At 50.6% G+C, this 16,658-nt stretch overlaps 2 protein-coding genes across 2 annotated transcripts in view; both read right to left on the bottom strand.

Moving 5' to 3' along the window:
- The window catches only part of LOC148331757 (uncharacterized), a 26,673-nt gene extending 21,333 nt beyond the window's left edge, over positions 1-5,340 (bottom strand). Inside the window, exons 1-6 of the mRNA XM_088302268.1 lie at positions 5,314-5,340; positions 4,789-4,956; positions 4,637-4,641; positions 2,479-2,568; positions 2,409-2,423; positions 1,588-1,852 (exon numbers count right to left, since the gene is read on the bottom strand). Coding sequence (XP_088158394.1) covers positions 1,588-1,852; positions 2,409-2,423; positions 2,479-2,568; positions 4,637-4,641; positions 4,789-4,956; positions 5,314-5,340 — 570 coding nt within the window. The remainder of the gene's footprint in view (positions 1-1,587; positions 1,853-2,408; positions 2,424-2,478; positions 2,569-4,636; positions 4,642-4,788; positions 4,957-5,313) is intronic.
- LOC148331756 (C-type mannose receptor 2-like) lies at positions 4,070-16,658 on the bottom strand. Its single transcript, XM_088301943.1, is given in 9 exon segments — positions 4,070-4,956; positions 7,059-7,263; positions 7,376-7,464; positions 7,698-7,865; positions 15,559-15,644; positions 15,726-15,881; positions 15,962-16,018; positions 16,089-16,210; positions 16,336-16,658. Coding segments are annotated over 8 exon segments (1,008 nt in total). The 3' UTR covers positions 4,070-4,956; positions 7,059-7,256.

The raw sequence follows: 16,658 nt of genomic DNA, 5'->3' as shown, positions 1-16,658 counted from the left end.
GACTTGACAAGGATTGTACCTGCGTGGATCCTTAGCGTTAACGTGCTTGTTCACCTTCATTATGGTACTCATTAGCATACGGCATTAAGTGCCAGGCCCAATTCCAGGAAGTCCACTGCCATTCTTGGAAAGATGAGGACATTCCCCCACCCCCACACACACACACAAAAAAAAGGTGGATACACTTTTAAAAAGGAACTTCACAGGTGTTACCACTTGCTGTTAGCTGTTGTTGTTAGCACTTGTCGTCACTGGCGCCCTTACACCAGTCATTATCATCTGAGAGCTAATATACCATCTCTAAGCCTGTCGTTAGCATCTGTGTGCTAGTCAGTGACATCCAAAAGCCAGTAAACTGCATTCATGAGCTCGTTTAGCATGCATGTGACAAATGTCAATTGCATTTCTGAGCTCTTCACGAGCATCTTGATGCTCGCTTTGAACATATGTGAGAGCGTATAGCTTCCCAAAGGTAGCCACTTCAGGATGCAATATTATTCATTAGGGATGTAACGATTCACTCAAGCCCCGATTCGTTTCGATCTTCAATTTTCAGTTCCCAATTTCGATTCGATATTTTATTTTATTACTTTTATTAATTGCTATCACGCTCATCTCATGGTTGAGTTGTTCGGCTGGTATCGCCATTAAAAGACGTGTTATAAGACAAGAGCCTCTTTGTCATCATTTACAGACAGGAGGGCTGATTCTGATTGGCTCTTTACTGTCCAATCGCGTTTTACAACAGTACGACGTCCAGGACTCAAACACAAACAGTCGATTGAAGGGTCTTCTTTATTCTAACACGCTGTTATTTTTTGTTTTGGTAATACAACTCCCCTCACTTGCATGAACAATCTCGCGAGACCCCCGCGAGACAATTGTGACACTCGGTTACCGTAAAGTTGCAGCACAGTCGCAAACACAAATTCAGCACCATGACATGACAGTGTCCGACTCCTGATTGGTTAATAATTGTGGCACAGTTATCACGCTTGCACCGTAAGTGTCAATCTGTGTTTTGCACCTGAGAGGAGAGAGAAGCCGTAAGCGTAAGACCTAGTTTGCGCGTACACGTGGTGGGTCTTGTACACGCGAAACACATTTTGTTACGTACAAAACTTGTTTTCGGACGAGGTATTTGACATTACGCTTACTTCATTGGGACTTGTATGCGGTATTTCACATTACGTACACGCGAAACTCATTTTTGTACGCCGTATTTCATATTACGTACACGCCACACTATTTGAGAGGCACTGGTTTATAGGAATAAAGTTACAACGCTCCAAGCAAAAACGTCTCCTTTTTTTGGTCAGAAGTAATGATTCATTTCAAATGTACTGCACATAAACGGTTAAAAAAGTACAGAAATAAAAGTTTGAAAACCATTTTAAAAATGAAATGCAAATAAGTTCTCATTATAATGATCCTGTGGTATTTGGGTGCTACTTGGTAAAAAACGCGTGAAGAAACACTGATCTTGTGGATGCTAATGATTAGCACAAGGATGCTAGGGACTACTAAAGATGCTAAAACTGCTAAATGAGTGGCTAGAAACCATCAAGAAGATGCCAAAGTTCCAACCTGGACTTCGATGGAGAAGAGGAAGGCGGATGTGAAGGAGTTGATGGCAGTGACACAGGGAATGGTCGCCGCCCCCTCGATGTGTTGCTGAGGTTGTAGATCGCCATGAGCGAAAGCCAGCAGCCACCAGACCATGGCAAACAACATCCACGAGCACAGGAAGGCCGACGTGAAGATCAGGAGCGAGTGCTGCCACTTCAGGTCCACCATGGTGGTGAACACGTCCTGCAGGAAGCGACCCTGCCAAGCACCACAGGCGTCAATGCTGTGGCAATCGCATCCTAATTAGTGTTCAAAGTAATCCAATTTCACTTCCATTGTTCAAACCGTTCTCTTTATTTCATTGAAATGACAGATCTATCCATGTCATCCATGTATAGTGACTGGCAGAACACTAACATGCCCTTTCACAAGATAGCAGAAGCTGTGATCAATCTATGGATCCACATTTTCGTCTGATTGTGAGCAAACACTGAGAGTTTGTGCGTGATTGTGCACCATGGGCATGAAGAACGTATTCATCCGTCAACAATGTCACAAAAAGTAGACAGCTGTGTCCCAAAATGTATACATGCCGACTTGAATTTTTCGAGATACGAGTTCTAGTTCTTTGCTTTGATTTGTGAGCGCAAACTTGATGTACGACTGTCGTAACTAACTGAACTTGTTTGACAACAACAACTGTTTAATGCCACTCCCGGCTGACATTTATTCTCAAACTCGCACATCACCGGCATGGACAGACCGACAACCTCTCACAAAATAGCCTCCTTTTTCCCAATGACGAGTGTGTGAAGGAGTGCGGCGGACAATCTGCTGACCTGCTCCCGGATGTTCTTGTGTGCCACATTGCAAGAGCCCGTCTTGGTAATAAAGCGCGCCCGCTGGCACCTGCAGCGCTTCCGGTTGGGATGCTTGCGCTCCTCTGCCAGCCGGGTCAGCAGGAAGCCGTCTGGCACTAAGCCCTTCCTGGCCAGCATGCTAACACACACGCATACACAAAACGCTGTATTAAATTCTATGTGACAAACACAATTAATAGGCATTTTTATTGGGGTTCTTGAAAGCTGCTATTATTATTATTATTATTATATTTATCCATTATCCAAGTGGCGTACTGGAGCCTATCCCAGCTGTCTTCAGGCAGTCGGCGGAGTACACCTTGGACTGGTTGCTTGCCAGGCAGGGCACACAAAGACAAACAACCAATCACACTCCAAATCACACCTAGGGACAATTTGGAGTGTTCAATCAAGATCTGTTTGACTATATCAGTCAGAAGTAACAATCGTAATGTATGTTCCTTCTTTCAAAAAGTTATTTCTACAATACCAAATGTTATTTCTGACTGATCTGGTTTTGTTGATGATTTACAAATAAAGGGACATTTCTTTTAAGATTATTCACAGGTATGATCCCACCGAGCAGGCGGCACGGTGCCAACTGGTTAGCACGATGGCCTCACAGTGCAGAAGTCGTGGGTTCGATTCCGGCTCCGACCTTCCTGTGTAGAGTTTGTATGTTCTCCCCGTGCCTGCGTGGGTTTCCTCCGGGTACTCCACTTTCCTCCCATATTCCAAAAACAGTTGATTGGACACGCCCCCAGGTGTGAGCGCGGATGGTTGTTTCTCGGTGTGCCCTGCGATTGGCTGGCAACCAGTTCAGGGTGTCCCCCGCCTACTGCCCGAAGATGGCTGGAATGGGCTCCAGCTCCCCCCACGACCCTAGTGAGGAGAAGTGGTACAGAAGATGGATGGATGGATGTCCTACCAAGCAATATCTTCTTGAGTTCAAGAAAGACATTTGTGTTATTTTGTATGATGTCTCCTGTTCACCATTCACCTGTTTTGGCAATGTCCGTAAAACCATTACGTTTTGGAAAGATATAGCAAGATTCATTATTGATAATATTGACTCTGACTTTATTCTTTGAAATTCGTAAGAAGGATCACATAACCCCAATCTTGGCCTTTTTTTGCAACCGTTTTTGCATTTTTCAAGGGACGATGGGCAACATTAATTCCACTGGTTTCAGTTTAACATCCATCCATTATCTAAGCCGATTCTCCTCACTAGGGTCGCGGCGGTGCTGGAGCCTATCCCAGCTGTCTTCAAGCAGTCGGCGGGGTACCACCTGAACTGGTTGCCAGCCACGCAGATGCGGGGAGAACATGCAAACTGCACACAGGAAGGCCCACGACCCCGGCACTGAAAAGATTTTCTTTACTGCTTCAATAGGAATATGAAATGAAGCAGAAGCAAAAGTCCACTTTTTTCAATTTGCAAAATGAAGTCAACACCTGGTTCTCATCAGCCCATTGATCATGTCGCCCTATGGCTAGTTGATGCCACCCCGCCCCCAAGTGGTGGGAGGTTTTAATCCAAAACATAGATCAACATCACAGAAATGTATCATGCAAAGGATTTATTAAAAGCTAAATAGTTCAGATAATATTCCTCAATTAACCGTCGATTCCGCCAGACGCGGGATACAATAGCTAATCATGAAAATCGCATAATCATTGCTTTGCATCTTGAAGAAAAATCATAAAATATTAATCCTGTTTGAAATAACGTGATAATAAGAGCCGGAAAAAGAGAATAAATGTCTAATTTAGGTGAGCTTTCAAGGGTGATCAGTTCTTAAAATGCCGAGATCTGATTAGTGGTGAGGTATTTTCGGGAAAGGACATTCGACTAGCTCTCCTCTCTATGCGCGTGAGAACGGGTTATTTCTTTTTTAGTTACCTTGTTGAAGCAATGATTTGGCATCATCCAATTGGGAAAGGAGTAATCCAATTAGGGCGAAAAATCCTTACCAATTAAAATGCAAAAGTATTCCCTCATCGACATGTCCCCATAAAACCCGCAAGCTGTTTCTGGATGCGGCTTTTATAGCCTTTGTCTTTCGAGTAGTGTCCAAAACGACTGCGCATGTCCCAAGGGAAATTGCCTTGCTTGTTTACTGGGGAAAGAGGGAGCCTGGTGTCCTCAAATGAACCCTTCAGCTCACCAGAGTGGCTGACCTCATGTGAACCCTTTAGCTCACCAGATCTAGACTCAAAATCCCACAATGCTTAATATGACAGATCTAAGCGGCAGAATACTTTACACAGGTAAGACTTACACACAAAGCAGTTTCAAAGCAGAACACAAAAGCTACTCTAATACAAACTGATTATTCTTTGATTAGTTGTTTGCCAGAGCGGATGCCGTCATCTTCTCATAGATGATCTCCGTGAGCGACACGTGGCCCCACACTTGCAGCTCCGTGATACGTGCCAATTCCATCACTTGGTATGGGAAATTCATCTTGTGGTCGTCGTTGATGAGAATGAGGAAACGGTTGACATCACACTTGATGACAACCTGGGCGACAAGAGGACACCGTGCGTGTTCGTGAAAGGCATGACGGCTAGGTGGCGACTCAACAAGTCAACGGACGCCTCCCATAGCGGAATCAGAACATGTTGCAGTTTGATGCCACTTAAATCAAACGCCCACGTCCTTCCACATGTACACATGATCCGCAGAAAAATGACCTCAACACATCTTGTGACTCAAGGCCTGTAAACTGTGTAGTACATCTTTTTAACTTCAAATAGCTCTTTAAATGATGATGAAATGACGGCATCAATGAATGAAAAGATTTGGAGTTTGTAAACATGCCATGTAAACAGTGCAATTTTTCCTCTTTTGTCGAATTGAATCGGAACACGAAGGTACTGGCGGACTCCTGCCCATTTTGTCCATCGTAAATGACTAGTCCCCGGTCCCAACAAATGGCTAGGCGACGTGTTTTTATCACATTTGTGACTGCTAAATTGTGTTATGGTGACTCCTTTGCACAACATTGCACGTATGCCTTCATTGCGTTCCGTTTTAGATGAATGCACGCCGTCATTTGTGATGCAGCGTTTCTGCCAACGGCCCAGAAATGCCACCAATCACGTTACAGGTGCTGATGAATAAAAGATGCATCAAGACTAAAGAGTGACAAGCTGGCCTTACACTCGGCTCTTGGCTCGAAAAGGGCTCTCCTCTGGGAGTTCCCACGCAGTGGCCTTTGTGAGCTATAGCAACCTCGCATGGTGCAAACTGCCAACTGGCAGCCTACCAATGCTGTTTTCATTTCATTCATGCTGCTGGACATCAGATTCAATCACAAACTCTCCAGAGGACAGTCAAAATTATTGGCTGCCCTCTCCCCTCCCTGTCGGATGTCGACACCACCCGGTGCCTCACCCGAGCTCACACCCGTTCGACCGGTTGCCCTCTAGCAGGCGCTACAGCTGCATCAAAACAAGGACTAACAGACTGAAAACCGTTTCTTCCCGAGAGCCATCTCCATGCTGACCCTTACCTTGTAGAACTGCAACATAAATTTTCCATTTATTTAACCATTTATTTATATATCTAATTAAATTATTGTCATATTGCACTGGAGAGGGAAGCTCTCGAATCTCGTTGCACACAATAAAGGGCTTTCTGATTTATTAGCTATCAATGTCCCGCTTGCGGAATACCTGCTTTGACAAAGACTTTTGGCGACGACGCTGGTGTATTTTTAACTCATGGCGGAGAGGAAAGTATTTTTGGGAGGTTTGTCGTGGTCGAGCAGGTTTCTTCTTTTAGATGCACTTTGCACGTCTGGACAAACAATTGAGCGGATCCCTGTCAATCGTGTGACAGAGACAACGAGTCCAACTGGTAACCAACCAATAGCGGGGCACATGTAGATGCGAGAGGGTGACACGGGGGTGATTTTCCCTCCTGTCCCGTCCCACTTCCACAGAACAAAATCCCGTCCCATCCCATCCCTTGCCGGTGAAAACGACTCCAATTCCATCCCGCTCCCGTTTTGGAGGTCAGATACATTATTTTGATTTTTTTAAACTTGGGTTGTTTCCAACTGCAGGGCTCTACACTGACTTCCGCAACTTTTTCAGGCAGTCGCACCTTTTTTTTAATGCGGTACAGCACGTCCATATTTGCTGGCGTATAGTCATCTCACATCGGCTGATAAAGACGAGTCACAAGTAAACGTTCCACTGCCGTCGCAGCAGCGGCTTGTCGGGCCATAGGCGGAAGTGACGTAGGAGCCGACGTGGCAGGAATGCATTTTTTTTATTTAGCGAATCAAAATATGCAAATGGAACAGCCAGGGGTAAAAACAAACACAGAGGCAAGAAGTCTATTTGTAAAGCGTGACGTCATTAGCAAGCGCGCAGCCTCCGAAGGACCCCGACCACATCGAGCAACCCGTCCTACATGTAGGACCGACACCGAGCCTCGAGGGCTGGAGTTTGACACCCCTGCTTTAAAGGATACCGACTTGTTATCAGTCAACGATAACGACACGCCCGGAACTGTGCGGTGGATGTGCTGCCCCCAACAAAACATGGAGCTACTGATCTTTTAGCAATGGAGGTGTGCGTTTGAGTGCAGAATACCCGCGTGAGTCACGTCACCTTGAATTTGAGTCCGGGTTCAACGCGCTTCCCGGCAAGCTGTATTTGCTGACCCACATTCCAGGAAGTGGACTGTCTGGAATTCAACCAAATTATGTTGGTCGCAAAGTTCAACTTGAGGAGAAGCGCAACACTCTTGGTGTGGTCGTTGTTGTCTTCGTTATCATCATCATCGGCAGTGGGCACAATCAGGTTGACTTAAAACCTGGAACACAGATGCACAAACGTGTGCTCATGGCGTTAGCCCTCCCTGTGAGTGCGTGTGCGTGCGTGCGCGTGCGTGTGTGTGCATGTGGGTGTGGACAGGGGGCTCATACCACTTTGCTAACTTTTTTGCTTCTCCTGTGATGGTGATGGCGCTGTTCACTTGGAGACCGTCCTTCAATTTGACTGTGAGTCCACCAAGCTTCAAACGCACAATCAAAAATAAGAAGTGGTAAACACATTTTGAGTAGAAATTGTGTGTGAATGCTCAAATCTGACACTGAACTGATTTCAATGTTGGAATGTCCACGTTCAACTTGAAATACTTTGAACCTGTCGAGTAACGTGGAAGGCTTTTCTTCACGCCAGGTGTGCATGGTGAACAAAAATGTTTCTCAGCATTTACACAGAGGGAGAAAAAAATCCTCAACTCACCTCTGTCGCTGAGATGCTGAGCTTGCGCCTGTACAAGCGTGTGCTGTCACCAGACTGGCTCTCCTGCGCCACTTGTGGCTTCTCTGAGGTAATTGCAAAATACTCTGTGGGCTTCTTGCACATAAAGCGGTTGAATTTCTTGCAGGACATCTGCTTCCATCTTCCAGTCTGAAAGACAAATGAGGTCCATTTTAGTGCATAGTGCAGGTGCTTATATAGAGCAAAGGCGGCCGTTACTGACGGCAGTATCCGGACGTTAAAGGAGGAAGGGTGCGCGTATGAAAGGCACGCCCCCAATAAGCATTGGTACGGGTCTATGTTTCATCATCAACGCAGCGCTGTCAGGTTCAATCAACCTAGAACATTTATTAATAAGCAGCATTCAGTGCTCAGCTACAAATCTCCAACCCGCTCTGAGGCACACTCCGCCGAGCCCTCGCTTTTTATTGGGGAGGTCCCGAGTTGCACAGTGCTTTCTGCTCCAAGGATTTGGGGGGAAGCAGCAGCGGCAACGCGTCTTTCATTCCCCAGATAGCAAAATATGAGTGAATCAACATTGAAATATGATTTGGCTTCAATGTGAAATCTACGTTGAGAGTGAGCTTTCGTTTTTTTTCCATTTCAACCAAAATACAATGTCGATCCAACAGCATCATTGAATCACAAACTTTAATGGCTGACAAAATGTTGTTGAACCAACGTCGATTGAACATCACTTCAATTACCCCCCCAAAAAATAAAAATCAAAAAATCAAACCTTCTTCACCCTAATTCAACATTGATTGAACGTCTTTAACATCATCTGGGTCCTGACATGAGTTAATGCGCGGACAATAATGGTCGGGGAAAACCTTTCGTTCTCCAGCACTAAAAGCTTCAGTCAAAATTCAACAGTTCAAGCGCCAACTGTCCTCGCTGCTGTAGTGTGACAATGGCACACTTCCTGTTTTTGCAGCTGTGGTTTCCCGCACGCCGCATTCTTCACAGACGACTTCTCAACCGCATGGTTCAAAAAAATCTTGTCAACTTGTGAATGTAACATTTACGGTCGTGGAAATTGAGTTTATTCACTCAAATGAACGCTTCTCACGTCTATGCCTATGTAAACAATGTTGGTGAAATATGCAAACCGTCGTTTTATAACAAGCGCGCTAGTTGTTTTTGCCTCCAGCTAAGTTAGGCCACATTGTTTACAAACTGTGAAGGGATGACAAGATGGCGAACACAGCATACAATTTGCTAATAGATTCTGGATGCTTGGGCTAACGTGTCCGATTGCGCTGTTGCTCGAGCTTTTGCAAAAGCCGTTTCTGAGGGGCCGCGCGGCAAAGAGGCTGACTCTGAACCTTGCCCGGTTCAATACTTCAGTTCAATCAACGCAGTTTTGCGCTTTGCTCCCGCTGCCTTTTTAAAAGCATGCATGCAAGCATAAGTTTTAGCGCGCAACCATATGTTATAAGCTAACGTATGTTTTACCATGCCTGCGCCCAATAACACGGTACCCCTAATGTATGCGTTAAATACAGAAATAGCACACGTAACTGAGACTGCACCTTTTAAGGTGGGCCTTTTGGTCGTGAAAATACGGTTCTTTATTTCAGGTTTTTTTCGCTCCTGGGCTATTATGTCGAAAATTCTTTTGTATATTAACATTGTATTTTTAACTACGGTATTCATGTGCATGAAATGTGCGATATAAAGCTTCCTTGCCTTGTCCATGCAATTTATGAGCATATTTTAATGAGATTGGTAATAAAGAGAAATTAGTAGGTTTACTTTTTTTTTGTATATAAATGTAAATTAAAATTGAGGAAACAATATGAAGGCGGCACGGTGGACAACTGGTGAGAAGGATGGCCTCACAGTGCGGAGGTCGTGGGTTCGATTCCGGCTACGGCCTTCCTGTGTGGAGTTTGCTTGTTTTCCCCGTGCCTGTGTGGCTTTCCTCCGGGTACTCCGGTTTCCTCCCACATTCCAAAAACATGCACGACAGGTTGATTGGAGACTCTAATATGTCCCTAGGTACGAGTGTGAGCGCAGTTGGTTATTCGTCTCTGTGTGCCCTGCGATTGGCTGGCAACCCGTTCAGGGTGTCCGACTTCTGCCTGAAGACAGCTGGGATCGGCTCCAGAACCCCCCGAGACCCTCGTGAGGAGAAGTGGTACAGATAATGGATGAATGGATAAACAATATGTTATATATGGACATATTTTAATTATGTCATTACAAGTTGAATGCCGTTTTTATTTTCAAATGTGCTGCGGTCACTTGTATGTTGCGTATGCGTGAGCGCCTGAGCGGTAGTGCGTGCTCACACTCTGACTCAGCTGGCAGTGATTGGCTGACAAGGTGGAAACATTGCAGGGTGAAGTAGCGCTCACTGCTACATATTCAATGAACCTCCGTGGGGTGACAGAATCCGGCGTGCCTCTGACTGCAGCAGACCATGTCGCTCTCACCCTCCCTTTTTTTTTGTATTAGTTAATTTTCAGCTAGTTACTTAAACCCGCATCAACATTGTTGCATTTTTCACCAGGCTTTGTTAAAACTTGCAAAGACGTTCGCAAACAGTCCATATTGGTGGACGTAACAAGGTTTTGTTTTTTTTTCCTTTTCTTTGGATGAAAAGAAAATGAGCAAAATGTTGCTGAGAGGTGGTGGTCTGCCTCACTTTCTTTGGCATGCGCCGTAGCTACTACAAATTGTGAAAGAATCGCGACCAATACACCTCTTACCAGATATGAACTCCTGTTCTTGCGAGTCAGTGATGCTGGGCAGGCTTCCTCCGCGGCGGACGCAGTCATCTTGCGCCTCCTGCCACGTCTTGGTGGATTTATGGATGATAAGGTAACAGAAGTCGTTGAGCCACTTGTCTTGCCACCAGCCGCTGTCATGATCCGTGTCGGGCATGGCAGGGTTTTTGTTGTTATTTTTACGTTTTTGTGTTATTGTTTTGCCAGCTGAGTGGGGGCGTTCCCCCTCAGCATTCGTCCTCACCAGCCACGCACCTGTTTCACGTGAACCATCACACACCTGATCCCCATCTGCCGCCTAATTACTGGACTATTTAAGCTTCCCACGCCGACAACACAGTGTCGGGTCATTGCCGCTCCTCACGGACTTTCACGGCCGCGTTTTGTTCTCGTCCCTTGTTCATGTTCATGCTCTCGTTCTCGTTCCCGTTACGTTCCCCAGTATTTGTCCCTGTCTTTTGTTCCTCGCCCTCCGATCCTGCTAGTTTCGTTTTGGTTACCCTTTGTTATCTTGCTCACGGCCACGTTGTTTTTCCTTTAATAAATTCCCCTTTCGCTACCCATGTCCCTGCTTCCTAGCATTTTGGGTCCTACCTCCTTCTCGCCGTACGGCGATCACGACTCCACCTCCTCCTCGCCGTACGGCGATCCTGACAGAATGACCCGACCAAGTATGGACCCAGCGGGAAGCTCTTGGCGGCGTCATCAATGCCACCGCTCGGATTACCACCCTCATCAGCCTGCCGACCAACCCCGTGCCCATCACGTAGGATCAGTTTTTTGCACCTCGTCTGTTTCTCCTCATTCGTCTCGTGATAATATCAACGACTTCCCACCGGTTAATTCCCCCCACATTATCATTGATTCGGACTACGATGAAGATTTAGAGCACCACCATTTCACCCCCTCACTTGTTGGCCGACTCAGATCATGAGGTTTTTTTCGAACATATATACAAACTGTTATATCCCCAGCGCGACACAGATTCGGTTAGGACCCGTCACTTTCCTCCCCCCGAACAATTTCCGTCCCCCTTTTCTTTTGACCGTTTTGAGACCACCTCCCACATTACCTCGCGTCGTTTACCTCGTTCACCGTCGGTTTCCGCACCCGATCGCGTTCCCTTGGCATTTCATAGCTCACGTTCACCAGCACCAGTAGTCACGGTCCCTCATGTCTCCCGTTCCCCTGACTCCCTATGGTGGCAGGCTGATAGGGGTCAGGCCCCCCGTCTCGGCTGTGCCCGGCTCGACTGCTGCGCTCGGCCCGCAGCCGCCTCCACGTCAGCGGCTGCAATCCATGTCGCCTCCAGTTCCGGTGCCTCGCCAGCTGCTGAGCCCCGTGCAGGCATCCCGCCGGCTGCTGAGCCCCGATCCGGCTCCCCGTCAGCGGCTGAGCCCCGTTTCGCTTCCGCGTCAGCTGCACAGACCATCCCGCCTCCACGTCAGCTGCAGCCTCCGGAGCTGGTTCCTCGCGAGCTGCAGCCTCCCGTCCCGGCTCCCCGCCAGCTGCTGAGCCCCGTCCCTGCTCCCCGCCAGTTGCTGAGCCCCGTCCCGGCTCCCCGCCAGCTGCTGACCCCCGTCTCGGCTCCCCGCCAGCTGCTGAGCCCCGTCCCGGCTCCCCGCCAGCTGCTGAGCCCCGTCCCGGCTCCCCGCCAGCTGCTGAGCCCCGGTCCGGCTCCTCGCCAGCTGCTGAGTCACGTTCCGCCGGTGCACGTCCTGCGTCCGTCCCAAGACCCCGTTCCGGCGGAGCACGCCCTGCGTCCGCCTCAAGCTCATGTCCCGGCGGAGCACGTCCTGCGTCCGCCTCAAGCTCATGTCCCGGCGGAGCACGTCCTGCGCCCGCCTCAAGTCCATGTTCAGACGGGGCACGTCCTGCGTCCGTCCCAAGTCCCCGTTCCGGCGGAGCACGCCCTGCGTCCGCCCCAAGTTCACGTTCCGGCGGAGCACGTCCTGCGTCCGCCCCAAGCTCCTGTCCCGGCGGAGCACGTCCTGCGTCCGCCTCAAGTCCCTGTTCAGGCGGAGCACTCCCTGCGTCCGTCCCAAGTTCACGTCCCGGCGGAGCACGTCCTGCGTCCGCTTCAAGCTCATGTCCCGGCGGAGCACGTCCTGCGCCCCCCTCAAGTCCATGTTCAGACGGGGCATGTCCTGCGTCCGTCCCAAGTCCCCGTTCCGGCGGAGCACGCCCTGCGTCCGCCCCAAGTTCACGTTCCGGCGGAGCACGTCCTGCGTCCGCCCCAAGCTCCTGTCCCGGCGGAGCACGTCCTGCGTCCGCCTCAAGCTCATGTCACGGCGGAGCACGTCTTGCGTCCGCCTCAAGCTCACGTTCCGGCGGAGCACGTCCGGCGTCCACCTCAAGCTCATGTCCCGGCGGAGCACGTCCGGCGTCCGCCTCAAGCTCATGTCCCGGCGGAGCACGTCCTGCGCCCGCCTCAAGTCCATGTTCAGGCGGAGCACGTCCTGCGTCCGCCCCAAGCTCCTGTCCCGGCGGAGCACGTCCTGCGTCCGCCTCAAGTCCCTGTTCAGGCGGAGCACTCCCTGCGTCCGTCCCAAGTTCACGTCCCGGCGGAGCACGTCCTGCGTCCGCTTCAAGCTCATGTCCCGGCGGAGCACGTCCTGCGTCCGCCTCAAGCTCATGTCCCGGCGGAGCACGTCCTGCGTCCGCCCCAAGCTCCTGTCCCGGCGGAGCACGTCCTGCGTCCGCCTCAAGCTCACATTCCGGCGGAGCACGTCCGGCGTCCGCCTCAAGCTCATGTCCCGGCGGAGCACGTCCGGCGTCCGCCTCAAGCTCATGTCCCGGCGGAGCACGTCCTGCGCCCGCCTCAAGTCCATGTTCAGGCGGAGCACTCCCTGCGTCCGTCCCAAGTTCACGTCCCGGCGGAGCACGTCCTGCGTCCGTCTCAAGCTCATGTCCCGGCGGAGCACGTCCTGCACCCGCCTCAAGTCCATGTTCAGGCGGGGCACGTCCTGCGTCCGTCCCAAGTTCCTGCCTCGGCGGTGGACGACGACACGCCGCCGCTTCCGGTCCCTGCCCCAGCGGCGCCCGACGAAGCGCCGCCGCTCCTGGTTCCTGCACCGGCGGTGGACGACGACACGCCGCCGTTTCTCGCCTCTTCCTCGGCGGTGCTCGACGACCCGCCGCCGCTTCTCGTCTCTGCCTCGGCGGCGTTCGACGACCCGCCGTCGCTCCCGGTTCCTGACTCGGCGGGGTTCGACGACCCACCGTCGCTCCCGGTATCTGACTCGGCGGGGTTCGACGACCCGCCGTCGCTCCCGGTTCCTCCCTCGGCGGTGGACGATGCCCAGCCGCCACCTGCCGTCTCGGCCTCAGCGGCGCCCGAGGAAACGCCGTCGCTTCCCGTCGCTGCCTCGGCGGTGCTCGACGATCTGCCGGTACTCCAGTTTCCTGTCTCGGCGGGGCTCGACGACCAGCCGCCGCTCCACGTTCCAGTCTCGGCGGGACTCGACGACCAGCCGCCGCTCCACGTTCCTGCCTCGGCGGGACTCGACGACCAGCCGCGCTCCACGTTCCTGTCTCGCCGGGGTTCGACGACCAGCCGCCGCTCTACGTTCCTGTCTCGGGTGCGCCCGGACGTCCGCCTGAATGGCCACGGGTGGACTTTCTGGTCTGGCCTCCCGGACATCCGCTAGACCGGCCTCGATCACGGGCCTTGGTTCCGCCTCCCGGATGTCCGCCCGAATGGCCCCGACGGGACTTGCTGGTCTGGCCTCCCGGACATCCGCCAGACCGGCCTCGATCACGGGTCGTTGACCCACCTCCCGACCCCTTCCGCCCACCCTCGTTCTTGGACTTTGTTTTCGTCCTTTTTTTTTGGGGACGTCTGGAATCCGTCCCTTGAGGGGGGGGGGGTACTGTCATGATCCGTGTCGGGCATGGCAGGGTTTTTGTTGTTATTTTTACGTTTTTGTGTTATTGTTTTGCCAGCTGAGCGGGTGCGTTCCCCCTCAGCATTCGTCCTCACCAGCCACGCACCTGTTTCACGTGAACCATCACACACCTGATCCCCATCTGCCACCTAATTACTGGACTATTTAAGCTTCCCACGCCGACAACACAGTGTCGGGTCATTGCCGCTCCTCACGGACTTTCACGACCACGTTTTGTTCTCGTCCCTTGTTCATGTTCATGCTCTCGTTCTCGTTCCCGTTACGTTCCCCAGTATTTGTCCCTGTCTTTTGTTCCTCGCCCTCCGATCCTGCTAGTTTCGTTTTGGTTACCCTTTGTTATCTTGCTCACGGCCACGTTGTTTTTCCTTGTTTTGATTCCTTTAATAAATTCCCCTTTCGCTACCCATGTCCCTGCTTCCTCGCATTTTGGGTCCTACCTCCTCCTCGCCGTACGGCGATCACGACTCCACCTCCTCCTCGCCGTACGGCAATCCTGACAGCCGCACTTTGCACTCCAGCCTGCAAGCGAGACTCGAGTCACTTGAGGGCAAATGCCAGACAGGAGACTGCAGGGTGGGACGCCCACCTGGTATTGATGACAACGGCTGGAGCTCAAAAGACTCTTGGGCTCTGCCTGCAATGGCGCGAGAGGGATCGAATATGAGAAAGTGCAAAGTGAGCGGTGAAGACTTTCTGACCTTTTTTGCAGATGGACGGCTGCTTGTCAGTGCAGGACCAGTCAGCAAGTTCTCCAGTCGGTGACAGTGCAGAGCAGCTGTCTTGTTCTCCAGTCCCGTGGACAGCGTGGCCAACGTGAGTTTGTTGTTGCATTCGGTCGGACCGCATTTCCTCCAAAATCACTTTCATGATTTTTTTTAATTGTTTTTTTTTGCGCTCCTCAACATTTTCACAACATATTTCTCCCAAGACAAATGGTCGTAATACTTCAAACTGGGACCAGTTTTGTCATGATGCCGTTGTAATCTCAGAAATGTGTCGCTCCCCAGCAGAACCATTTCATTCAGGCTTTCTTGTCAATTATTTCATTCTTACAAAACGGCAACTTTATCCTTGTTAATGTTCGACCTTATGTGAACAAAAAGGTCTTTCTTCTTATGACCAATCTTTAAACTTACGCCTTCCAACATTGACAGCTTCCTTTTGGACAAACACTTCGACTGCCGTAAATGTTTCACTTACTGGAGATGCTGCATTGCTCCGCTTGGAGTTGTCACTGCTGTTGCGTGCCACGAATGGCCAATCTATTCTCGCCTCTCGCATGAGATCTTGAGGAACGCAGAACAAGCACTTCAGCACAAGACGAGCATCCAGACTTGTCCGCGTCATCAGTTGGTCTTGTTGCTTACCAGTGAAAAATCTGCCGTCTTCCTCTGAGTGGACGCTGGCCAGTTCGCCATCCATTCCTTTGCAGGACACCTCGGCTTCCTGCCAAGTTTTCTTTGTCGTCTCAGAGTGATAGCAAGCGTTCTTGTACAGGAACTCTCCAGGGTTGCAGGAGGCCGCTGAAGCCACAAACAAACTTGAATTAGAAAACCACAGCGAGACAGGTGTGGCTGTAAAAGGAATGGTCGCTGCCACTCACTCTCTCATCAACTGTAACCAAAATCTTTGGAGGAACACGGTTGCCCTTCGGTGCAGTCTGCAGGAACACGACGTGATCGAAATGCTCTCCTTTCAACGTCAACGTGACGACCGGTGTGCAGACTTACAGTTCGCCGACCGCTCGCACATGTACGCCAACGAGGATCCGCACGAGCCGCGTCTCCACTTGCCAGGCTGGTTGTCTTTGTACACACCTTGGTTGACATACGCGCAGGACTCAACGTCGGCGCTGTCGGGAGACGTCATGAAAAGCGAGACACACATTCGACAAATGGGAAAGATTGGCCAATTTTCCCACCTATCACGTGTGCTTCTCACATTTTGGAAAAGGGTGGACCAACATAACCTTCTCACCTTCCATTTTGATTTGATTCCCAGTTGGCGTAGGTCGCCTTCACACGGGTGTCGGACCAAGTCAGCTTCTTTGTCACCGCTTCATACTGACACCAGACCTCGTTGCATTTCTGCAAAGACCAATCCCGGTTGTCAATCAAGTAATTGTAGAAAAGCGACCGCCGCTTGCGCTTCCGTGTCACCAGATTGGAGAGTCCGATCCAGAAGGAGTTCTTGCCCATTTGCTCCTTCACGAAGGCTTCCTCGTGTGACGAGGCAATGGAGACCAGGTCGCCGCCCTCCCAGACGCAGTCGTGACGGGCCCCCAGCCAACCGTTCGCCAT

The sequence above is a fragment of the Idiotropiscis lumnitzeri genome, chromosome 8 (assembly GCF_059441095.1).
Source record: "Idiotropiscis lumnitzeri isolate Australia: NSW breed Sydney's pygmy pipehorse chromosome 8, RoL_Ilum_1.0, whole genome shotgun sequence".
Classification (NCBI taxonomy): domain Eukaryota; kingdom Metazoa; phylum Chordata; class Actinopteri; order Syngnathiformes; family Syngnathidae; genus Idiotropiscis; species Idiotropiscis lumnitzeri.
Note: the sequence above shows the minus strand (reverse complement) of the source record. Positions and strands in the feature narration are given on the sequence as shown.